The sequence below is a fragment of the Ambystoma mexicanum genome, chromosome 9 (genome assembly GCF_040938575.1).
Source record: "Ambystoma mexicanum isolate Mex_15411 chromosome 9, UKY_AmexF1_1, whole genome shotgun sequence".
Taxonomy (NCBI): domain Eukaryota; kingdom Metazoa; phylum Chordata; class Amphibia; order Caudata; family Ambystomatidae; genus Ambystoma; species Ambystoma mexicanum.
Window position 1 is genome coordinate 1491662355 of NC_090931.1, and position 27059 is coordinate 1491689413.

A 27059-nucleotide genomic window follows, 5' to 3' on the forward strand; every position below is an offset into this window, starting at 1 on the left:
GCTCTGTTATCTGTGTTTTATTAGGTTGATGAGGTATTCATGGGGTTGTATTCATATGTGAACAGCTAGGCCAAATTAATCCGGGGTATAGCTGTGTTCTAGTTGAATGATGGTGTATAGTAGAGCGTAAGCATAGTGATGTGATATGATGGTTATCTTAAAAGCGTCCGAGACCAGGTCAGTAGAACTGGATGGCAGGGAACAGAGCGACACACAGATACATAGAGACACGGGGCTGTGCTTACAGTGGCAGGAGGGTGGGATAAGGATATGTAGCAACAGCAGTGGGAATAGGAAAGCAGGATACACGTGTGGGGCATGTTAACATTTACATTTACACTTGGGATAGTATTACTGGCAGCCCTGTCGACGTCCCTTTTCGAGTTTCGAAAACAAAAAATGTAATACTCTGCAGCTACCACTAGATGTCGCGCTATGCATAGCATGTGATCTAAGCATATTCCACAAGCCTCAGAAATAAATATATACACAGTTGCACAGTAATTCCTACTTCAGTCTTAGTGTGAAGTTTATTCAATGAGCAACTATAGATGATGTTGCATGGTTGTTTGCGTTACCCCAATGACAACGTGTGGAGGTGACCATACTTCGATTTTGTGGTGAGTTTGATTTGTCCCGCCAGGCCTTTCTGACTACTGCTGTGTTTGAGAATTGTATTGTATGGAGAGTTTTGGGGAGTTTAATTTCTACCAGTCGGCCCCCTTTGATTACTGCCGTAAGTGGGATACTAATTTCCCTAAACCAATGCTTCTTTGTAGCCAATACTGGTAGTCTTTGCTGTAAGAGCTAGAATGAAAAAAATGTTTTTGTTACTAACTCTGGAGCAAGACACATAAAGCTGACCATGATAAAAGCATGAATCCCGAAAATCGATTCCAGCTACTTTGAATGACTGTCGCTGAGCTTTAATGGTCATTGTCAAACAGGGTTTAACTGGGAACTGCAGGCGCTTGAACTGAAACGGGTAATCACTTGGAATAAGTGGCATGCGAAATAAAAATACACAGGCACGTTGGAAAGTAATTTAAGGAAGGCATGGTATCAATAGTAAGACAGACACAAGTGACCACAGTTCAAGGGTGTTTATTGAACTTCAAAAAGGGTTTGGCAAATGCCCATCTAAATCTACGGATGGGAGCAAGCTACAACCATCAAATAATAACGCAGCCCTAGTGGTGTCGTCTCAAAATAAAAGTGCCTATACTAATAAACCTATTGCCAATTCATCCCTCTAAATACAAATAATGTGGGGAATAGTGTTAAGAAAAAGAAAAGTGTTCACAAAATGATATGTCAGGATGTCCAGGCTGTTGGCCTGCCTTGCCCATGTTTTCAACACGGGACAAGGCGGTTCTCTCTAGCGCAGCACAGTCTCTGGCTTCTTTAGCGTGAGGATACGGTTCAATCATTAGCATCAGGGCCTTCTGTGCGCAAGTCTCCTGCTTCTCAAAGTATCTTCACACAGAGGGCCTGATTCAACCAAATAAAACAAGTTATTTTCCTCTTTGGATTGTGTCACTTTAGGTGATTCACTATTCGCCCCAGATCCCCCTCCGCCGGCTCGGATCCCTTTAGGACAATGTGCATAGGATATTCTTTTTTGGGTGACTAACGGTTCACCCTGGATCCCTTTTTTATAACACAGTTAGTCTCCTCGGCCGGGCTCAGACCAATTTCAATTTAAATCAAGTATCGAAGACTTTCGAATGTGCACAGGTTATGGCTTGACCCGCTGCAGGACCACTTCCATTTTACAATTCTTCTCCTTTTAACATTTGTCACCTTTCAGTTCAATATCTAACTAGACTATCGAATGAGCACCCACGTGGTGTTGGACTACTCTGTCTACGGTATCGTATCTTAGCTTCAAAGTTCAGTCACTCATCTGTTGTTTTAATTATATTCGTGTTGCTTGCCACATACGCTTCATGCATTGTTCTCTTCAATGATCTTTATACAGTGTCGCTGCTTGCAACCTTGGTTTCCACACAGACCGGTCTGATATCAGTCTCCCCACCTGCTGTGCTCACTTCACTGGTGCTGCTTTGTTGTACGAGCCATTGACAGTACCACGGCGGCAAACAATCCTCGTCTTGACTATCGATGCGGGAGAGCCCCGGGTACCTGTGGCACACAGTGCAGGATTCTTCAGCTTTGTTTCTTGGTATTATGTTTCCTATTCTTGAAGGCTCATGAAAGTTAGACTTTCGATTTAAAAAAAAAAAAAAAAGTTCAAGGGCTTTTCCTTCCTTGCAACCCTCTCTGGTCTTGCCGTCTTTCGCCTTATATTAAACTGCCATCTTGGAACTGCTGCTTCCTCATGTGCTTTGCCTTGCTCAGAGTGTGCTTTCTTTCTCCACCTTTTATCCATGTGGGGAAGTGTGTGTAACGCTCACCTGATTCCCGTAGAGGCGCCGGTCTTGACTGGGCGTATACCGTATCTTCAAAGGTGATGTGTAACACACGGCTGGCTCTTTGGGCTGGACCTCTGTGCACTGTATGTCTGACTCGAAGGGTAAGATGTCTGCAGATAGAAAATATGGGATTAAGGAACTGGGTTATTGAATGTTCTCTCTTCTTCCCTTTCTCTTCTCCTGTAGAACCCCAAAGGTTAACGCTCTCACCTTAGGTAAGTGAACGCCGTGCTCTCCATCTGCCTCGGGGCATGGTGCTGTAACCAGTTTCTTCACTGGATAAGGGGAGCAGGCCTCTTGACTTCAGAGGACTGCTGTCCGTCGTTTACTGCACGAACGGTAAGTTTCGAGTAATTCTAATGTCTTTAAAGTCTTTAGTAATGATGTTTCTTGTTTTGCAGGGTTCCGGCGATGGCGGATGACGGGCTGAAGTGAGTTGAAGATGGAGCCCGTGTGATGAATAGAAGCGCCTGGAAGCACTTAAGTAAGCGCTTGTTGCCTGCTTCACGATGCGCTCTAACTATCTTTTTATTTTGCAGGTACAAGTTCGGAGCGGCTGCAGGGTGCCGGAATACCCACTGGGTTAGATGTGGAAAGGAGTAATGGCACGTGAGTATTAAAGTTCCCCAATGTCTTTAAACGCACCTTGTTTTGTCTTTCAGATGCGGAATGCAGCGCCGAAGGCCTCCGGAGCGTGCGAAGAGTTGGTAAGCTTTTGTCTTTCAGATGCCGGAATGCAGTGTGAAGACCTCCGGAGCGCACGAAGAGTAGGTAAGCCTTTGTCTTTCAGATGCCGGAATGCAGCGCGAGGCGTTGGTGACAGCCGATGGACCAGGTAAGTGAAGAGCTGTCACTGAAGACCGTAATGCTAACCTGTTCTTTCTTGTCTTTATAGGTGTTGCTGAAGACTGGATTCAGGATGGTAAGCCTTTTTCCTTAGGCCCAGGATCAGATGCAGAAGACACGATGAGCGTTCTGCTGCAGAGGATGCAGAATAACGCAAAGCAAGATTCATTCATCGGGTGTGGTTTAAATAGCCTCCTGTAGTGCTTAGGTGTCTCCTTCCACAGCCACGCCTAGGTAAGAAAAGAGTTCCTGCTTTCCAGAAGAGTTCCAGTGTTCTGAATCTAGGGAGTGGCTCCTGCCCCACCCAACAGGAAAAGTAGTTCCAAACAGAAGAGGATCAGAGGCTCAACTGGCAGGCAAGTAAGCAGCATGGTCTGCTGCAGGTAAGTCCACCCAAGCATTATGAGCCCGGCGCTTCCAGCGCTGGGACTGGACATATTTATGAGCCTGGTGCCACTGGCGCCAGGACTGGGTCCAAAAGGTCCCAATTGGGACTGGTTGGCACTCGGAACCTGGGTTATGGATCTGCTTCCAAGGGAGTTGGTAAAACCCTGACCTTTTGGAAGCAGAGATCATGACAGTACCCCCCCTCAAGGCCCCTCCCAAACCGGACTTCTCCGGGGGTTTTGGCTTGTCAGGAAATGTTCGGTGAAATCTTTTGATTAGGCGAGGAGCGTGGACATATTCAGCAGGTTCCCAGGATCTCTCTTGGGGGCCGTAGCCTTTCCAGTCAATTAGGTAAAATAGTTTAGATTTGGAGATCTTGGAGTCCAGAATGCTTTTGACTTCAAACTCGAGTTCTTCATCAACTAGGATAGGTTTTGGAGATTTAGTTAGTCGGGTTTGAGGTTGCACGGGTTTTAATAGAGAGACGTGGAAGACCGGATGTATCTTCATGTGCGGGGGCAAGTCCAACTTGACCGCTACTGGATTTACTATGGTAGTGATGGAATAGGGACCAAGGTATCTTGGGTTGAATGTGCGTGGCCCTTTTAGAGGTAGATATTTGGTGGATAACCAGACTTGATCCCCTACTTGATATTGAGGGGCTTCCTTCCGATGTTGATCTGCTCCTTTCTTGTATTGTTCTTTAGCCCTTTGAAGGTGAGAAACAGCTTCCTTAAAGGCTTGGGTGATTGTAGAATGCAGGTAGTCTACTGCTGGTGTTTCAAGATCTTGGAGGGGATCCAACTCCGAGGTTCGAGGGTGACTGCCGTACAAAAGAAAAAACGGGGTTTTCCCAGTTCCCGAATGGACAGAGTTATTGTAGGCATATTCGGCTATCCAAAGGATGTCTTTCCAAGTTTTTTCAGTTTGTTGCAGCATGCAGCGTAAATACTGTTCCAGAGTTTGATTGGTCCTCTCGGTTTGTCCGTCGGTCTGAGGGTGGTGACTGGTCGATAGTCTCACATCAATTTGAGCCGACCGACAGCAACTTCGCCAAAAATGAGAAATAAATTGACTACCTCGATCCGAAATCAGAACCGAAGGAAAACCGTGCAGTCGGACGATGTTTTCGAGAAATTCCCGGGCCAGAGTTGCTGCTGTTGGCAAGCCTTTGAGCGGAATGAAATGCGCCATCTTGGAGAATAAGTCCACGATTACTAGGATCGTATTGTATCCGGAGCATGGAGGTAGATCGGTGATGAAGTCCATAGAAAGCGTATGCCAAGGGCGAGGTGGGATGTCAATAGGGCGTAAGAGGCCTGCTGGTCTTTCCTTTTGACTCTTGTTTTGGGCGCATACTCCACAGGACATTATAAAGTCTCTGATATCTTTTTTCCAAGACGGCCACCAGAAGTAGCGCTTGATCTTTTCTGAGGTCTTGGCCATACCGGGATGTCCTTCCATTAAAGAATCGTGATAACAAGAGATTACTTTTTTCTGTAAATCTGTGCTGGGTAGGTATAATCGTTCTTGGAAATACAATAAGTTGTCCTTTACTGCAAAGTCCTTTCCCTGCAGATTCCAATTCTGTATGTCTGCTGGAGTTACAAGTTGCCTGGCTTTATCCTTAACTTCCTCTATGGATTCTGTGGCGATTACACCCAGAATTCTTTGTTCGGGAATGATTGGTACAGGTTTAGGGTTGATCAAGTGTTCTTCCACTCCCATCCGAGAAAGGGCATCAGCTTTACCGTTCTTTGTACCAGGTCGATAGGTAATTATGAAGTCAAACTCGGCAAAGAATAATGCCCAACTGAGTTGTCTAGAGGATTGGGCTTTTGCGGTTTTCAAATATTGCAGGTTTCGGTGATCCGTAATCACAGTAACGGTGTGTCGGGCCCCCAGCAGATAATGCCGCCAAGCCTTAAAGGCAGACTTGATAGCCAGAAGTTCCTTGTCAGTAATCGTGTAATTGATTTCAGGAGGCGAGAATTTGCGGGACCAAAATGCCACGGGATGCAACTGATTGGTTACCGGGTCCTTTTGTGATAGAACTGCCCCCATGGCAAGGCTTGAAGCATCAGTTTCCACGATGTAGGGGAGTTCGGGGCGAGGGTGTTTTAAGATTGGTGCAGAGATAAATTTAGTCTTCAAATCCTGGAAAGCTTGTTCCGCCTCGGTAGACCATTCAAAACGTTTGTTTTTCTTTAACAAGGCAGTGATGGGCTGGACTATTCGAGAGAATTCGGGGATAAACCTGCGGTAAAAGTTAGCGAAGCCTAACATGCTTTGCACACCTTTTACGGAGAATGGTGATGGCCATTTGAGAACTGCATCGACCTTCTTTGAATCCATACGCACTCCGCCAGGTGATAATATGAATCCCAAGAATTCAACTTCAGTCACGTTGAAAACACATTTTTCCAATTTAGCGAAAAGTTTGTGTTGAGGCAATCTTTCGAGGACCATTTTCACGTGTTTCCGATGTTCAGATTCCGATGAAGAATAAACGAGGATGTCGTCAATGTAAACAACAACACACACATCTATGAGCTCTCTGAGGACATCGTTCATAAAATATTGAAAGGCGGCCGGGGCATTGCAAAGTCCGAAGGGCATGACCTGATATTCAAATAGCCCATACTTGGTGCGGAAGGCTGTCATCCATTCATCGCCCTCTTTTACTCGTACCAAGTGGTAAGCTCCTCTAAGATCCAGCTTTGTATATATGCATGCTTTTCTGACTTGGTCCAGGAGTTCAGGGATCAAAGGTAACGGATATCTATTCTTAACGGTGATCTGGTTCAGGGAGCGATAATCTATACAAGTTCTAAGGTCTCCTTCCTTTTTTGGAACGACGAACAAAGCTGAAGAAGCAGGGGACTTGGAAGGACGAATAAACCCATTTGCCAGGTATTGATCCAGGTATTGTCGAAGGTGAAGGTTCTCAGGCTCGGTGAGGGCATAAATTCTACTACAAGGAGGAGTAGATCCAGGTATCAGGTCTATCTGGCAGTCATAAGACCTATGAGGAGGTAGAGAGTTAGCCTTATCCTTCCGGAAAACATCTTGGTATTCTAGGTATTCGGGAGGTAACTGGGGAGTCTCTGAGGAAATTGCTGCCAGTGCAACACCAGGTGGAGGGTGACAAGTAGAGACACATTCTGGAAACTGGACCGTTCTTGCTCGCCAATCGATCAGAGGATTGTGTTTCTCTAACCAAGGTATTCCTAGAATAATCTGAAACTGAGGGGCCTTGATCACATCGAACACGATCTTCTCATGGTGTCCATCTGGATTTACTAGCGTCACCTCTTGAGTGGTATGCGTTACTGGCCCGGAGGCTATCTCCGTACCATCCACCGTAGTAATGACGTCCTTTACAGCCTTGGGACAAAGAGTTAGATTCATCCTCAAAACCATTTCATGATCCACATAATTGCCGATGGCACCGCTGTCGACGTAAGCTTCAATTGCATGTAATCGATCCGGATAATCAGGGCTAATGAGGACCATAGGGTTCACGAAATGCGAGGTCACGGAACTGGTTTTCACGCTCGGCAAGAGGACCTCTATTCTTGTCGGGCGAGGTCGTTTCCCTGCTCAGAGTTTGTAACTTTAGTAACTGCAGCTCCTACTGCCTTCTTGGCAGGTTTCACCGGACAGTCTCGAAGAAAGTGCCCTGAGTTTCCGCAATAGAGGCATAATTGCAACTGTTTTCTCCTTTCCCGCTCCTTTGTGTTAGAGGACCTTTCAGACCCCCTATTTGCATGGGTTCCCCGGAGTCTACTCCTTTGGAAGGAGTTGGCGGTTTGGAAAATACTCGAGCATCAAACTTGGAACGATCGGCCTTCCTGTTCTGCAGTCTGTGATCTATTTGAACGACTAAGTCTATATAGTCCGAACACTCATGTGGGGGATTCACTACTTGGGCTAACACATCTTTGAGCTCTCAACGTAGACCTCTATAAAACAGCGTAATCCTTTTGTCCTCGGGCCATTGAGTTTCCACTATCAGTCTGTTGAAAGACGCAATATAAGCCAAAAGGTCTTGATTACCTTGTCGCAACGAAAGAAGCTCATTGTCCAAGGCCTGCCCCTGTGAATGTCTTGCGAACAGTTTTTCCATACTGAGCTGAAAAGCTTGAAAATCATGGAGGACCGGATCATCTTGATTTACTAGAGGGATCGACCAGTCTGCCGCATTGCCACTAAGGTACGAAAGCACGAAAGCTACTTTAGCTTGATCAGTTGGGAAGGCTGCTGGCCGGCATAAGAAATGCAACCGGCACTGATTGATAAATACTGCAAACCTCTTTGGGTCACCAGAAAATCGTTCGGGCGGAGCCAGAGGTACATTCCCAGGTAGGTTGATCTGCACTGGATTCATAGAGGATGTAGAAGGAAGATTTCCCCCAGATGTGGGTAACGGGGTCTGTCCGGCTTGTGACTGTAGCAATTGTCTAGCGAGATCATCTGTTCCATCCTTGGAAATAATCAGTTCCCTTCTTAGAGCGTTCGTTTCCTGACGGGCTGCATGCACTTCTGCCCTTAGTTCCCCAAGTAACTGGGCTAGCTGGTCGGTATCCGAGGTTTCCATAGCGCCTGGACGGGAGTTTTGTGGTAGGCTTTGCGTTCTGTAACGCTCACCTGATTCCCGTAGAGGCGCCGGTCTTGACTGGGCGTATACCGTATCTTCAAAGGTGATGTGTAACACACGGCTGGCTCTTTGGGCTGGACCTCTGTGCACTGTATGTCTGACTCGAAGGGTAAGATGTCTGCAGATAGAAAATATGGGATTAAGGAACTGGGTTATTGAATGTCTCTCTCTTCTTCCCTTTCTCTTCTCCTGTAGAACCCCAAAGGTTAACGCTCTCACCTTAGGTAAGTGAACGCCGTGCTCTCCATCTGCCTCGGGGCAGGGTGCTGTAACCAGTTTCTTCACTGGATAAGGGGAGCAGGCCTCTTGACTTCAGAGGACTGCTGTCCGTCGTTTACTGCACGAACGGTAAGTTTCGAGTAATTCTAATGTCTTTAAAGTCTTTAGTAATGATGTTTCTTGTTTTGCAGGGTTCCGGCGATGGCGGATGACGGGCTGAAGTGAGTTGAAGATGGAGCCCGTGTGATGAATAGAAGCGCCTGGAAGCACGTAAGTAAGCGCTTGTTGCCTGCTTCACAATGCGCTCTAACTGTCTTTTTATTTTGCAGGTACAAGTTCGGAGCGGCTGCAGGGTGCCGGAATACCCACTGGGTTAGATGTGGAAAGGAGTAATGGCACGTGAGTATTAAAGTTCCCCAATGTCTTTAAACGCACCTTGTTTTGTCTTTCAGATGCGGGATGCAGCGCCGAAGGCCTCCGGAGCGTGCGAAGAGTTGGTAAGCTTTTGTCTTTCAGATGCCAGAATGCAGTGTGAAGACCTCCGGAGCGCACGAAGAGTAGGTAAGCCTTTGTCTTTCAGATGCCGGAATGCAGCGTGAGGCGTTGGTGACAGCCGATGGACCAGGTAAGTGAAGAGCTGTCACTGAAGACCGTAATGCTAACCTGTTCTTTCTTGTCTTTATAGGTGTTGCTGAAGACTGGATTCAGGATGGTAAGCCTTTTTCCTTAGGCCCAGGATCAGATGCAGAAGACACGATGAGCGTTCTGCTGCAGAGGATGCAGAGTAACGCAAAGCAAGATTCATCCATCGGGTGTGGTTTAAATAGCCTCCTGTAGTGCTTAGGTGTCTCCTTCCACAGCCACGCCTAGGTAAGAAAAGAGTTCCTGCTTTCCAGAAGAGTTCCAGTGTTCTGAATCTAGGGAGTGGCTCCTGCCCCACCCAACAGGAAAAGTAGTTCCAAACAGAAGAGGATCAGAGGCTCAACTGGCAGGCAAGTAAGCAGCATGGTCTGCTGCAGGTAAGTCCACCCAAGCATTATGAGCCCGGCGCTTCCATCGCTGGGACTGGGCATATTTATGAGCCTGGTGCCACTGGCGCCAGGACTGGGTCCAAAAGGTCCCAATTGGGACTGGTTGGCACTCGGAACCTGGGTTATGGATCTGCTTCCAAGGGAGTTGGGAAAACCCTGACCTTTTGGAAGCAGAGATCATGACAGTGTGATGGAAGTCAGGTGTGTGTAATGGGCAGTAATTGCCTGACCATTTTATTGGGACATGTCAGGTATACGGCTCGGGTGTTAGTCTGTTTTCTCTCACAGTGAGATGTCTATTAGTAAGTGTTTGCGTTGGAAAGGGGAGGGGGTTGAGTTCCTAAGTATCCTACCTGGTAGGATGGGTAAAGGAGTTACAGGGAAGGGGATACCGCATCTCGCCATCCAGTGTCCCACCTCCACTCCCCGAAGACCCGTCATCCAGGTGATCCTCCCTCACTGGTCCACCCCCAGAAGCTAGATCCAAAAGCAATGGCTGTGTCCCGGCCACCTGGATGAGAGATCCCGGGGGACTAGCTGGTGAGGCGCCTTCAGTTTTCTCACAGTATGCTCAGACAAACACACATATCCACAAATTCACTATATATACATATATATATATATATATTCAGTAAAAAAACTTTGTTAAAGGGACGTTATGGTTAAGTTGCGTTACTAAAGACCTATGAAATTCAGTGAAAAAACTTTGTTAAAGGGATGTTATGGTTCAAAGTAAAACCGAAAAACCCCTGAAATTCGGCAGTTATGGTAACATAAGCAACCATAACTCGCGCCACTGTGCACTGCTAACACTAACACCCAGGACATCAAAGATGACATCATAAATGTCATTGATGACATCACTGATGACATCACATGTGCATTTACTCTTCATAAAAACTCTGTACAAGGGATTCTTATAATGCTGACCAAAAACTGTCAAGGATCATTGGGATAGATATCATGAGCTAATTAGTGCATTAAGCAATACATTGATATAAATAGCATTATATTATGAAGTTCTATCCAGTATACTAAGCTACTCATGCAGAAACATAGGCAGTGTGTGCAGCATACATGATGAAGGTGCCATATTCATAATCTTGCCATGTTGAATACTGAAATGATAACTGCTTTCTTATTAGAGTTTTGCGTACTGTGAAACATGTAATAAGTAGATAATAAAACCCACTTAATACATAATTATTACAGACAAAACACAAAGAGACAACAACACATACAAATATGAGTATATACAGGGACAGTGAAGTAAACAAAAAAGCAGAAATAGCAGCAGAAAGAGTTCATAACCTAACTGATTGTCTTTATGCAGAGAAACTATTGCTCTGTTTCAAAGCTGCTACTTACCATATGTATGTCTATCACATGATGTGACTGCACCCAAAGGAAAGGATAGTGAGTATAATGTATACAAATATGAGCATATATAGGGAAGGTAGAGTAATAAAAATAAAACTATGAGAAAGTGCTGATAACCCTAATGATTATCTTCATGCACAGAAAGGATTGCTCTCTTTCAAGCCTGTGTCTTCCGCTATGTATATGTTTCATATGATGTGACTTGACCATAAGTCTATTAAGTCTACAAATATAGTACCTTTTCAATTTTTACTTCCTGACTGTTACTGAAGAAAACTATGTGGCTTTGATATGTCAGTAAAGGATAAAAAGGGAGAGCCAGCCATGTAATGTCATCAGTGATGTCATCAATGACATTTGTGATGTCATCTTTGATGTCCTGGGTGTTAGTGTTAACAGTGCACGGTGGCGCGAGTTATGGTTGCTTATGTTACCATAACTGCCGAATTTCAGGGGTTTTTCAGTTTTACTTTGAACCATAACGTCCCTTTAACAAAGTTTTTTCACTGAATTTCATAGGTTTTTAGTAGCGCAACTTAACCATAACGTCCCTTTAACAAAGTTTTTTTACTGAATTTCATAGGTTTATTAGTAGCGCAACTTAACCATAATGTCCCTTTAACAAAGTTTTTTCACTGAATTTCATAGGTTTTTAGTAGCACAACTTAACCATAATATCCCTGACTTCATATACATGTAACATAGAACATACTAACCCCCTCGTAGTGATTTTCATGTCCGCGGACTACCGCCATGTCCGCGGAAATATCGAAAATCTGAGCGTGGTGAATGTAAATTTAAATAGTGTGCCCCATTTCCCCTTTGAAGTTGGCTCTGAAAAGAGCCGTTTTTTTATTTTTGTACAGATGCTTGACAGACACCTGTTATTTTGTATTTTTTTTCTTGTTTTTTTTCTTACTTTACTCCTAAAATCTTCACATAACCTTCTCCAAAGCAACCCTTACATTCCAAAATAGAAAGGCATTTCCCGTAAAAGATAAAGAAATGCCATCTTCTTTAAAATTAACAGCATTACTGGCATCAATATTCTCATTATTACAGAAGAACATACCAGCTCTAAGCATGAAGGCACACATGCCTCGGTTGATGACACACCTAGCAATGTTTTGCTGAGGACAAAAAACTGAACTATTGTCCCATATTGCCCTAGGTAGTAATCCAGAAAAAATTACTTTTGCATTTGGAAGGATCTTCATTACGGCTTGAACCAAGCGTTCCAAATCAGCCAACAAAGTAGGGGCACTGACGTTGCCCAAATGGAAAGCACCATAGTGCAAAACTACCACATGCGGACTGTTCATCGTGGCCATATCCTCACAAACTTGTACAATTCCCTGTACATTGCAATCAGGCACAGTGCTCCACACCACCTCCACTCCTTTCACATCAAAGTTATTTGCAACATGCCTGCATTGAGCACACTGCTGTAAACCATGCACAAACATATCTCCGAGCACCAACACCCTGACTTTCTCCACTTCTGCCATCTTCACTACACACAGTCTCTTTCAGCACAAATCCACAACCTCGACATCTGATTGGCTGATCCGTACAGTCTTCTTTCCATGTTGGATTTCCTGGAAAAACCCGGATGTAGCACGCCCTGTCCACGAACAGCCGCGGTGTCCGCGGACGGCGTCCACTTTACTCTCTGTGCCATTCCCTCATTGCATACAGCTAAGCAATCACACAATACGAATAACGTCCTCAGAACACCCCCATTTTGTGAATTTTCGAACATTTCAGGACAATTATCATTTCATTATTCAACATATTAACATTACAAATATTATACTTTCATCTTGTACTCTGCACACAATGCTATGCTTCTCCATTAGTAGCTCAGTATACTAGATAGAATCCCATAATACAATGCTATTTATATCAATGCATCGTTCAAAGCACTAATAACGGTATGATATTTATTGCAATATCCTTGACACTTTTTTCGCAACATTATAATAAAAATACCTAGTACACAAATTCCATGAAAAGTACATACACATGTGATGTCATCAGTGATTTCATCAATGACATTTGCGATGTCATCTTTGATGTCCTGGGTGTTAGTCTTAGCAGTGCACGGTGGTGGCACGAGTTATTTTTCATAGCTCACCATGACTTGCGATTTTCAGGGGTCTTTCGGCTGTACTTAGAACCATAACGTCCCTTAAACAAACTTTTTTTAATATCACGCAAACAATATACAAACATGGCGTGCAAAAACCAACTTCTCACAGATGGCTTTACACAGAATGTTGCAAAGTAAGAATTTATGCTCGTTCACAGTGAAGGTCAGCTGCTTCCATTTTTTTCCCGGGTCCCGGAGAGGCTCACGAAGCGGACTATAAGGTTGTATTGTGTTTTGACCTTGACAGACAGAGATTGTGATGAAAGACTTCTCTTGAAGGAGTGTTGCTAAAACATAAGAGAAGATAAGGATGACATTTCTGAAATGAAACCACTTTTATATATTATATCACTATGCGAAAGATCGTTCGCACACGCGGAGTCGTATTTTGGGACTGCACTACTCGTAGACAATGGAAATTGCAATTGTACTGTAAGTAACCCTTTAGATTATTTTATACCAAATATAATTACAATAGCGTAGCACAAAAGACCGCTCAAGTTGAACTTGTTCGTTGAAAGTGGCATAATGTTTTCTACCGCGCACTATCACCGCCGAATTGATCCCCTGTCGTTTAGAGGGCTCTGAAAAAGGCAGACGACACAGGGTGGGTTAATAGAAATAATTTAACCGGTCTATAGGCGGTCAAGCGCTCTACTCGCTGTGCCACTTCACTGTAGCCTGTCAAGTGGCACAGCGAGTACAACGCTCACTTTGACATCCATGCACACCTTGCTAACGCAAGTTCGAATCCCGGCAAGGCCAAACTCAGCCTTTCATCCTTCTGTGGTCGATAAATGAGCACCACACACCGTGGTTAATAATAAGCATCGCTTAGATACCTCACGGTTCTTAGCGCTATATGAATGGGAAAATATTATTATTTTATTATTAACATACTCCGTTGCACTATCTTTGATAGCAAATAGTTTCACGCCCTAATAAATAAAATGATGATTTTTAATGAAGATCGGCTGGTGAGACTAATTTATGTTTTTTAAAACAGGTATGTAGCCCCATTTTGCCTATGTCACGATTTACAGGCTCCAGCGGATGGGGTCTTCAACTGCCAGGTGCAGGTCCAAATATGCAACTTCATGACCCTCACCATTTTATGGGACAATCGCCAATTACGCAGTACTAGCGGCTACAAACAACCTACCAACCAATAGGGTGGTCTAATGGCTCGTTGTTGGAGCAACCTTCCGATTATCAGAGCGACCATTTACTGATTTTATCATAAACCAACAGCCTATCTACCGCAAAGGAACAACGCGTGGCTCAAAATAAACTTTTGCTGATCGACAGCAGAGACAATAGCAAATCGCTTAATATTCACTAAACATTTAATTGAAATAAATGTACTTTACCAAATGTACAATCCTGCTGTTTACTTTTAAACCACAGTTTCATATTCCGAATTGTGGCGCACTGAGTTGTAAGCTGATCTAACACCCTCTGTACCGCAAAGGAACATTGCGTGCCTCAACATGAACTTTTGCGGATCGACAACAAAGACAAATGCAAATTGCTGAATATTCTCTAAACATTTGATGTCAAATAAATGTACTTTACAAAATTTACAATCTTGCTGTTTGCTTTTAAATCACTGTTTCATATTCTGAATTGTGGCGCGCTGTGTTGTGACATAATATGTGTTGTCTTCCGGGTTCTGTGTAAAGTCACTTAGGACTGCAGAGGACTGGGCGCGTTTGATGACGCATCCTGTAACGTCACGGAGAGAGGCGGGGAATATGGATGCTTTGATGATATCAGGCTTAGGGGCGGGAGATATGATTTAGTGTTGCAAAAGCAAGTCAGCCAGGTCAATAGCGCCAGTCATAGGATTATCACAGAATGTCGGCGCACACCAGCCGGATTTATTGTTTCTTTAGTGGACAAAAAGTCGGTTGACGCCCATAGGAAATTGTACTATTAGCAGACAAAAGGAGTGGTCTTAAAACACTTTCACCCTGACAACGAACAATACAAACAACGTTCTCAGAACACCCCCATTTTGTGTAATTGCAACCATTTCGAGACACCGCGAGTGTTCTTAGAACACATTCAACTAGACAGATTACAATACGGACAGCGTCCTGAGGACACCCCCAGTTTGTGTATTTACAAACAATTAAGTACACCGCGAGTGTTCATAGCTCATTTTTACCTTCCTTGCGAACAAAAATGACACATACTCCGTCCTCTAAAGACCCCACCATTTAGTTTATTTACAAAATGTCAGAACAGCCGTGTTCTCCGCGGACAAATCGAACGCAACAAAAACGTCTAGCACATAAAAAAAAAAAACATTGAACCTATCTCATACTCCCCCACCCTCCCCAAACACTCTTACACAACAACACACAGCACTAAAAAATGTTTATCCACGTTTCACCGCGCTGTACGCGATCGACGGCGAATACAAGATGGCGGGCGCCACAGAAAATCTGACGCGCTCCACGCCCCTCGCCGTCCAATCAGCGAACACGTCGCATGTCCGCGGACATGATGCAAGGCCATGGGCCAATCGGGGTGCTGTCCGCGGAGCGAACAGGGAAGTCCGTCCACGAAGCGAACACAGATATCACTAATTTTTTTGCCTTACGTTTTGGTCGTTTTATAAAAAACTACTGGACGGATTTACACCAAATTTGCAAAAGCACGCTTTCGGGACCAAGCCCCCGCTCCTGCCGCAAATTTGGTGTAAATCCGTCCAGCAGTTTGGCCTGTGTCCGTGCGCAAAGTTTTTTCCCATTCAGTCTATGGGAAAAAAAAAGTTTTGGGACCCCCCCTATAACTTTGCCCCCTCTGGACGAATCCTCACCAAACTTTGCAAGAAAATTCAGAGTGACCCATATACTTTTTTTTGCAAAGTTTGATGAGGATCCGTCCAGGGAGAGCAAAGTTATAAGCCGCCCAAAAAGTGCTCTTCCTATGGAAACAGCAACTTAACCATAACTACATGGCCACTACTGTGGCCATGTAATATATATATACAAAATGTCTCAGTATGGTGGGACGTGCAAGTTAATTCAATTAAAACATTATTTACATTGATTTGTAATATGCTATTATTATTTGTGTATGCAACACAATATATATTGGTACTATACATGAACTCTGAGTGCAGATCAGGAACACGTGAATCTGATGGAAAGCCAGGACCCCAAGCTCCCTCTTGCGGCACACTGGCAGAAGCTTCATTAATGTATACAACGCCCAGTATTGTGTGTGTTAAAGAAAGGGCAAGGACTCGTATAATTAGAGATGGTGATTTTAAGGTGAAAACAGGACAAGGCTGATGATGATGAACTTGATGAAGAAGACAATCTAATAGATAATACAGGTATAAACGGTATACCGGGGTTACACTTAAAGGCTCATTTTTAATAACTTTGTTGGGTGAATTCCATGTATGAACAGTAAATGGAAGGCTAGCACCAGACATTACGATTATACATTTATCAATGGTAGATGATGTACAATCTTTGACTATTTTGCTGGACATGCTAAATAAAAATGAATCACTTATCGAAGAGCACTGTGTAATATCGGTAAAGTTGCTGAAAAGTGGCAATATTTTAGAAAATACCAGATACATCCCCACTAGTTTCATGCTAATATTTTCTGTCCTGCTCGGAAAATAGAACAGACTTGTGTAGATCTAGCGTTTGACGGCCGAACTAAGATATTAACTTTTAAATGGCTCCTGGAGGTCGCGCCAAAGGAATTAGTAGTTCAACATTGTAGATCTATCAATAGCAGAATAAATTAATGATATGATGCAAAAATGCAGGGTAATGAAAACCCAAATATTACCTTGATTTAAAGAAAATTAAATATGCCCTAGTAACATCATATTGTCCAAAAAAGGAATATAAACAGTTTTTATATTTGGAACAGATGCAGTCTGCAGCAGCACTTCAGAGGCCAATACATTTTGGAGAGTTGTCTCTGGCGCATTATTGAATATGAGGCCTCTGAAATGAATACAGTCACATATTCCAGTGCAGGCCTCGGGAACCATTTTTATTTTTACTCATGCGTGTGAGGAGTCAGAAATGAGAAGCGGACACAATGTTGTCATGTTTTTACCAAAAATATTTATTAACTGAAAAAGGGTTGGATAAACCCCTCTCTGACCCTATGCTAAAGAGGAATGTCCCTGCCTATTAACCAAAACTAAGGATCTGTCTGTGTCATGATGTCAATAACTGAAAAAACGTCCTTGTGTACAAAATGCCCTATCCTGACCCTCACACTATAAACAAATAACAATGGGCCTCATTAGGACCCTGCCAGTCCGGAAAGAACGGTGGGGGTAAATCCGCCGCCACTGTTGTTTCCAGACCGGCTGATTCTGACACCTGCAGACGGGAGGTGTCACTCGTTTTAAGCCATCTGATGGGGTCAACTCCCACATCTTATCTCCCAGTATCCCCATTTCACAGTTTGGCCTGCTACTATCTAACGATTTAATGCCTTGGCTAAATGAGAGACACATTCTATCTGACACTCAATATGACTTTAAGCAGGGTATCAGAACAATATTTCAAGGTTTCAATTTGACCTAGTGGTTTCCAACGAGGCGAGGGTCCATGAGGGTACCTGACATTAATTGTGGTGTACTTTGTATGAAATGGTTTGACCAAAAACTGTTTTGAATTTGGTGGCATAACTGCACACAATAGCACCAGGGTGAGATTTTAGGATCATGGTGAGATTTGGAAAGAACAGGAAACAGACTTTACAAATGATGTTTAGAGCAAGTGGTTCAGGATAGGCTGTGTCCTAGCCCCATTATTGTTCTCTCAATACCCCAACTCACTGACTGACACGTTAATCGAGGTGCCACTAGATGGACCTCTGGCTACCAATGTGTCTGTATTCTGATGATATAGTCCTCAGGGCCATACTTTAGAAACTCATTACGACATACAGCATGCAACCTGCAACTGTCCACGTGATTTGGATTTTGAGTCCTGTAATCTCTCACCATTGACTTTGGGCTGATAATATAACTTGCTTTCTCTGTAAGAATGAATGGGGCATTTTCACTTACATTTGGATCACTTGCAGTGCTTTAATATTTTGATTCTGTTTGTTTTTTCAATGTCTTTGGTGAAATTTGTTTTAGAATCATATAAATATAACGAAGTATAACGGGATGAGTAAATTTAAACAAGAATGGCTGAACAATTCGTTTTCACCTCTTACCCATGACAATACATCTATTTATGTGGGTCCCTGTGTGACTCAGTCAACCAGCAACAGCTGGACACAGGTAGTCTGTGGATTTCACCTTTGCTTATAGAACATTCCATTCATACAATACTGCCTTTCAGTTCATGAATGCTATTTCGCTCTGCAAATTTGTATATTGAAAGATAACTTTCCACTTTAATTCTACAGATGACTGTTACATTCCCAGAAAAGACAAGAAGATGATTTAGTAACTTGTGCTAAAACTAACACCCTACAAGGACTTCTGAAAAAGAAAAGGGTGATGCTTCAACGCTCTGGAAAGGAAACCACAAGCCGCTGTGTTAAGGAAGGAATCGGGAGACCTAAGAACTCTACTGGTTTAAAAAGTGATGTCTTAAATACCACATGTTTCCCAAAGCTGAGTAATTGGACAGATGAGTGTAGATCAAATGAGGGCACTAGAAGGATTCCTAAATTCAAGTGCTCATATTTTTCACTTGCCACTGGGTCACTTGGCCAGTCAGAAATGGGGCGTTGTGTTTATTTGTTGAATTGAGGTCTTGACATTTTATGCCAGGCTAAAAGCTTGCACTTTGAAATTTGTGTCTATTAAATGTAAACTAAAATAGACAGGTAAACTGAAGCCCATGAGTGTAGCCATACTAAGAAGACTTTGAGTCTAACACGTTATCTTCATGAACATAATCAGGATATAAACTACAGTACATTGTCAAAAGCAGTTGGACCAAGAGAGAGAAGACGATGCAGGGTAACATAACCCAGTCTTCTTTAAAGCTGCCAAATTAACCAAGTAACATATATGTGGCAACTTTATAGAGGCTGCGTGTAGAAGTGACAACATAAACAATCTAAAGCGAACCTATCTATAATAAAATGCAAATATTTGCTATGGAACTTGCAACTATTTGAAAAGAGAAACTCTAAGCTTTATCCATGTATGTCCTCCCTCTAGAATTAATTTTATTCAGCTATCTATTGGGTTTTCTATAGCGTAAAAATAACTGGGAAAAACTGAGCACTATGTGGCAAAGGAAATACAATACTATGGATGCGATGAGAAGGATGGAATATTAAGGGTACCGTTAAAATGGCATTGAAATGCGTACAGAGGGTTACAGGCTAGTGAGAAAAAGTAGAACCACGTCTGGACTAGGAAAGTTCTGCAAATGTACTCCCTCTGAAACTACATTTTGGTGAATGTCCAACAGTTGGATATTTCTAACTGCACTGTTAAGATCCTGGGCCTGCATCTTCACGTCTCTCCCTTGCCTTCTACATTGTCATTGGTTGTAATCATAGCAAAAGCAGATATGGAGATCTACACCCCAAAGAAAATATATCAGTACTCGGAATGTCCCAAAGCCTTTAGTCAAAACCAGAGACATATTCTGCATGAGAGAACACACACTGAAGAAAAACCATATCAGTGCTCTGAATGTCAGAAGTGCTTCAGTGACAAACTCACTCTTACTCTTCATGAAAGAACTCACACTGGAGAAAAACCATATCAGTGCACCGAAAGTCAGCAGTGCTTCATTCGCAAAAGCCATCTTATTCAGCATGCAGAAATTCATACTCGAGAAAAACCTTATCAGTGCAGTGAATGTCAGAAGTGCTTCAGTCACAAAAGCAGTCTTATTCAGCATGAGAGAACTCACACAGAAGAAAAACCTTATCAGTGCAGTGAATGTCATAAATGCTTCAGTCGCAAAAGCAGTCTTGTTATGCATGTGGGAACTCACACAGGAGAAAAACCTTATCAGTGCAGTGAATGTCAGAAATACTTCAGGGACAAATGCACTCTTATTAATCATGAAAGAACACACACTGGAGAAAAACCATATCAGTGCACTGAATGTCAGCAGTGCTTCAGTCGCAAAAGCCATCTTATTCGGCATGCAAAAATTCATACTGGAGAAAAACCTTATCAGTGCAGTGAATGTCAGAAGTGCTTCAGTCACAAAAGCAGTCTTATTCAGCATGAGAGAACTCACACAGGAGAAAAACCTTATCAGTGCAGTGAATGTCTGAAATGCTTCAGGGAGAAACTCACTCTTATTTATCATGAAAGAACTCACACTGGAGAAAAACCATATCAGTGCACGGAATGTCAGAAGTGCTTCAGTCGCAAAAGCAGGCTTGTTATGCATGAGGGCACTCACACAGGAGAAAAACCTTATCAGTGCAGTGAATGTCAGAAATACTTCAGGGACAAATGCACTCTTATTAATCATGAAAGAACACACACTGGAGAAAAACCATATCAGTGCACTGAATGTCAGCAGTGCTTCAGTCGCAAAAGCCATCTTGTTATGCATGAGAGAACTCACACAGGAGAAAAACCTTATCAGTGCAGTGAATGTCAGAAGTGCTTCAGTCACAAAAGCAGGCTTATTGAGCATGCGAGAATTCACACAGGGGAAAATCAGTGCAGTGAATGTCAGAAATGCTTCAGGGAGAAAGCCACTCTTATTTATCATGAAAGAACTCACACTGGAGAAAAACCATATCAGTGCACTGACTGTCAGAAGTGCTTCAGTCGCAAAAGTCATCTTATTCGGCATGCGAAAACTCATACTACAGAAAAACCTCATCAACGTACTGAATGTTAAAATAAAAATTAAGTTGTAAAATAACTCTTAGCATGTCAGGAAACATGGAAGAAAAAATATATCAACGCATCAGATGTCGGAAATGTTTGTGTTGTAAAATCAGTCTTATTCAGCACGAGAACGCATATGGGAGAAAAACTTATGAGTGCACTGAATGTCAGAAAAGATTCCATTGGAAACATTCTTAGAAAGCAATCAGAGAGCACGCATTGGGGAAAAACGTCATCAGTGCACTCAATGTCAGAAAGCATTCATCTGGAATGTCAGAAGAAACTGAATCAGAAAAATCATCTTGCGGTCCATGAGAGGACACACACTTGGGAAAACCTCACAAGTGCATTATTATTAGTCTGACCCTGCATGAGAGAACTCATACAGGAGAAAAACCTTATCAATTTATTCGATTTCAGAAGAGTTTTGGTGGAAAGACGCAGCTCATGTTGTATAAAAACACACATATTGCAAATCCAGAAATGGAGGCACTTAAACAAATATCAGTGCTCTAAAGGTCAAACATGTTTCAGTCATAAAACTATCTAAATGAACATTAAAGAAAAACCTTACCAGTGCATTGAATGGGAACCGACATTCAATTGTAAACACACCTATCAATCATGAGAGGAGCGTGCAGGAGAAATGCATGCACTGAATCCCATAGAAGCCTCGGTGGAGCAACCAGACGGACATATTAAGCAAGATAACTTGGATCTAAGCATCAAATCAAGGATAATGGATGGCATCCATTTACAGCAGAAGTCCTAACAGAAAACCTTAAAAATGCCCTAAACGAGAAAAATGCCAGGTGCCCAACCTCTGGCTGCAACAATAAACAGCTATCCCAGAGGACCAGCCTGCGTAGAATTTTACCCATAAAAGCATCCAGAATTAACATGAGCCGAGCTTACCTGAAGAACATTACTGCTTGCCAAATCAGAATATTGCTCCCTTTGAGAATCTGCCACTCAGTGTTCCAATTACCTGTCTACCACCAACCTATAAAGCATGAATAGACATGTGTATGCATGATTAATAACATAATAGAACTGGAACAGAAGATTACTATAACAAGATCTTGCGGAGCCAATGAGCAGTAAATGGTTAAAAAAAACATAATGGACCACCATGTGAAAAGCCTCATTCCCTGCTAGATCCTCAAGATTATCAATAACATTAATCCATCTAGAGCACCGGGCCCAGGTGGATTAGCCAATGCGGGTATTAAACGCAACCCCATTAAGTGGGCAGTTATTCTCTGGAATATGTATAATAACATCGGGCGTAGTGGGGGGGGGTTATAGACAGCTGGAAGAAAGCTGTCCTGGTACCTATAATTTAAGAAGGGTGAAAGAACTAACCCGGGTAATTACCGGCTGCTGGCCATGGCGGACACTTGCTGCAAAATATTTTGTACTCTCCTATTAAAAATCATTAACAAATGCAAATGGAGTAGCACAGAGAAACTGCTCACCCCCCTCCCCCAACAAAATGGCTTTAGACAAGGTCTCAGTACCATGGATAACCTGACTCCCTTGAATCACACTATATCGGATACATATAGGCGAAAAGGGACACATCTGTATATATTCTTCATTGATTACTCGGGCGCCTTCGATTGTGTGGATAGAATTATGCTATGGAGTAAGTTGTCGCAATGGAGACTGTGCCTGAGGGTTCTACACTTTTTGAAAGCCATGTATACATATACCACAGTGACGATCTGCCTGGATAAGGGAGCCATTGTTGGCCCTCCTGTCAGTACAAACAAGGGTTTGAAACAAGACTGCGTAGCGTCTCCCGTACTATACAATATGTACGTATAAAGGATGCCCTTAGGAATGTGCTTGGTTGGATAACCAAGCACATTCCTAAGGCAAACCTAAAATTGGTGGGTTTGGAGTCAGCTGGATGTCATATGCTGATGACACTGTTATCATGGACAAAAAGCTGGCAGGGCTGCAGGGTATGCTCAATGCTCTAGATGGGTTTTCTAAGATCAATAATCGGAGCATTAATGTAAAAAACAAAAAACCAAGATCATGATAATTGGGTCTCGGAAGCATATGAAAAAAAGCAGGGATATAGATGGAAGATAAATGATGAGGTGGTGAGAACGTATCCATACCATTACGAATATGCCAATGAAAAGCTTCTATGAACACTCCTTAAAGAATAAGATGCTGGGAAAATGGAATGTCATTAAATGTTCTATGGGGAAAAGGGGGGATTACTCCTTGGAGGGGTTCTTCGAACTCTATAAATGTAGCATTGTTCCAGGCGACCTTTATGTTCTAGAAACTTTAGAAGCTAAATGGTTGTCTTGGTTTGATAGGTTAGAAGGCAAAATATGGCGCCCGGTTCTTAGTCTCGAACACAGTACCTATCGAAGCAATACAATGTGAACTGGGTCTGGTTTCTTTGATTACATTATGGAAGATGCAGTGTGGTAAATTGTATGTACGAATAAAACTGTCAGAACGGAATCAGGAGAACTTAATGAGTATTATAGCTATGAATGTGGATGGGAATACCAATGAAAATGAATTTATGGCAAATCTACAAAAGAATGTGATGACCTTTGTATATGAAATTGGTATCCCTATGCCTGGTGATGATATGGAGGTTACCACCTTCCAAAAACATCTCAAAAAGAGGGCCATGGAGTGGGATATTTGTAACAATGTATTAAAATTTAGCAGGAAGAAACCGTATATACACTAGACTTTGATGGGTTATGAAATTGCGAAACCAAAAGGATATATTACAAAAGTTTGTAACCAGGGGCTATTACGATTTATTTGAATGCTCTGGTTTAATATATTACCCTGCTATGACTATGTGGTGAGCTGGTCGGCTGTCCCGCACCAAGAGAGACTGTCGTTTGTGCAAGAATGAGGTGGAAACTAGCAGACACCTATTGACAAATTGCATGTTTTGGCAAGAATATTACAATAAAGGTTATAGGGATCTGGTGGGTGATCCTAGAATGGTATTGACTGATCGGTTTTGGTCAGCCATATATACAGCAAATACTCCAGTGTATGCGGGAGCGGCATATTACATCCGGAATGAAATAGAAAAAAAGTTACCCACAATCAACGATTAATGGTATGCACTTTAGAATTGATTTTACTGTGGAAATTATCTCTGTTATATAGTCACATTGTTATTTTAGTGATGTGGTATATTCTGCTTTTCAAAATGTAGGAAGCTGATGTTTATTGCTTTCTTAAAATTCACATTTTTATGTTTTTAATGCTTAGGTTGATTGTTTCATTGCTAATTCTATAATTTGATTTGACATGCAAATACCTGTATTATTTGTTATGGATTTTAAGTATGTTTATGTGAGGTGTATAAGGTTTTAAGTAACCAATTGCACTATACATTAAATAAAAGAACGGACCCTAAAATATCTCATTTGAAAAGCATGATTTGAGTCTGGATTCAGGTCAATAAGATCATAATGACCTGGTGGAAAACCATGCCCTGGATCTATGAAATGGGACTATCATCCCAATATGAACATTTTGAGAAGATTCTTTGCCACCAGTTCGGTTCAGGTGTGTACTTAATGTGATGAGCAATTGCACCTCTGACTTTGTACACGTTTATACATGAACATGCCACATCAGACCAACAAACCTCCATAGAAGGGGACACCAGTAGTTTGTGAATGGCTGAAAATCAGAAACCTCTGGAAGGGATTTTATGGATTCCTTTTCCATTAATGGGGTTGTGGGTAACATCAAAGCGCCTTAAAATGCACCCAGAAAAACAAATGGGAACCAGCATTAGGGGAACTAAGACATTTGGAGAAGAAATGGCAATGCGTGGTGCATCTTCTCATTTTTTTAATAACTAAACAAAATAAATGACAGGAAAGTTAAACATACACCATTATAAAGAGCACCGAAAGATAAAGATCCTGTTTTATTAAAGCAAATGGGTAAATGGTCAGCTGGGGTTAGGTATGCAGAAGAGGTGGGTTACACAGAAAGTGTGGGAGGTTGGTTAAAAAAATGCAGTAAAAAATGCAATCATTTTAAATTTGAGCAAATCCCGGATAACCTCTTGCCACACTTTGGTTTTTGATGCCTTGATGTGATTTAGAATGGTTTCGGTGACCTTGTCGGTGTACTCTAGGTTGGTTGCCTCAATTGTCTTCAATTATTTGGCTTGTTTTCTTATTGACATTAGATATAATGGGCTAATACGGGGCAATCTTGCTATGAAGATTGGACATTGAAAAACATTAGGACCAGCACCACATTCTTTGGCGCCCTGTCCATGCGTGTCTGGATGAACACAGGAGAAACATGCAGTGCATCCTGTCAGCATGCACTCGTACCTTATCGTGATTATCAGTAGGTTTGAAGGTAGGGACAAGTCCATATTGCCGCGTAACCCACTGCGAGGTAACACAGGAAAGTGTAGCGAGGCGGAGGGGACAATGCCAAGGAGAAAAACCCCAGATTGGAGAGTAAAACCTGAGAATCCTTGTGAGTTCTGAGCCTAGGAGAATGATCGAGGAGTGTTCAGAGTCTTTGTGGATGATGATGGAGGTAACAAGACTACTGAGCAACAGATCGTAGCAGCAAGGGGAGACTGCGAGGGAACCAGTGTAGACAAGGAGAAAGGCAAGGCAAAAACAGAAGAAGAATAAGAAATAACTGGTGCTTGATATAACAAACTCTGAATATGCCGCATCTGTCCGATGGAACTAGAAATGCCTCAACATGTTTTAACTCTTTGCATCAAATTGGAGAAAGTATTATATGTATGGATATATGAAATTTGTCTGCAGACCATCTCTGATACAAACTGCTCAATTTTGGGCACATGTGTTTTCTGCCAAGGCCTTGGTTGTTACTGCAGCAGCGTCCTACATGGATGGAAGGGGAGAAACGTTTGGCCTTACGCATGTAGATCATACTCTTTATGTTCCTTTTTGTCTGGTTTATGATATGATTATCTTTTTTTCCCCTCAATATGACTTAAATGAACTGATATTAGTTTTCTGACCTTTTCACATTTGTAATGTTTGAAAATGTATTATACTGAATTAATATTTGCTCATTGTATTCATTGTAAAGTGATTTGAAGGGTAAAAGGTAAACATTTTTTTTAACCATATTTTTATTGATTTTCAAGTGTACAACCACTCCCTCCAATAACTCCCCCCCCCCCAGACCCTTCAGATGGGCAACAACAGTACTTGCACAGTTCCTCTCTTCCTATCAACTAATTACACTCGGAGTTTCCAGCCCTCAAAATCCTTTATAACATGTCCAGAATCCTAACGTTGTGAGGGCACCATTGGATCATAAAGTCACTCTGGAGATAGGTGAGAACACTGCCCCACTCTGTTTGGAAGGCTTCTTGATTACCTTGCAGTTTATAAGTCACCCATTCCATAGTTACAAACCTCCAAACCTTCATGAGCCAATCATATATTGTCGGTGGTTGAGATTTCTTCCATTGTTGGGCTATTGTTAACCAAGCTGCTATTACTAGGGCCATAATTACTTTTTGCTGAGTTTTCGAGAAGGTCCTTTGTTTTAGATCCCACATGCATAGGAGCCACATCCTTGGAGTTAGGTGCTCCAGCCCCGGAACCATTGCGCTGACTTGTTCTATCACTTCTTGCCAAAACGGCGTGATCTTCGGGCAGCTCCACCACATGTGGCGCCAGTCCCCTGTTGCGGGGCACCCTCGCCAGCAGGAGCTACTTACAGTGGGAAACATGGCATGAAGTTTCATTGGTATGTAGTGCCATTGGAGTATTAATTTCTGCCACATTTCCCTCAGCTGGATGGAGCGGGTCAGCTTGTGGAGTTTGCTCTATAGGTTTTGCCATTGGGGCCTCGATATTGTTGCCCCGAGCGTGGCTTCCCATTTCTTCATGTATTGCCACACCACTTCCTCACCTTGTGAGTTCAGATTCGCGTACAGGTTGGCAATCAGTTTCCGTGTCCCTGGATCGGTTGTCATAAACGTTTCAAAGTTTGTGAATTGCCTAGTAGCCGCTTTCCTGATAGCGGGGAGTTGAAGCCAGTGCAGGAGTTGCGTATATTGGAAATATTCCGTAGGCTTGCATCCCAATTCCTG

General features: G+C 42.7%; 1 protein-coding gene across 1 annotated transcript in view; it reads left to right on the top strand.

The window, feature by feature from the left end:
* The window catches only part of LOC138489270 (zinc finger protein 268-like), a 413111-nt gene that overhangs the window by 120201 nt on the left and 265851 nt on the right, over positions 1-27059 (top strand). Inside the window, exon 3 of the mRNA XM_069616966.1 lies at positions 18526-20869. Within this exon, the coding sequence (XP_069473067.1) occupies positions 19650-20869 (1220 nt within the window). The 5' untranslated portion in view covers positions 18526-19649. The remainder of the gene's footprint in view (positions 1-18525; positions 20870-27059) is intronic.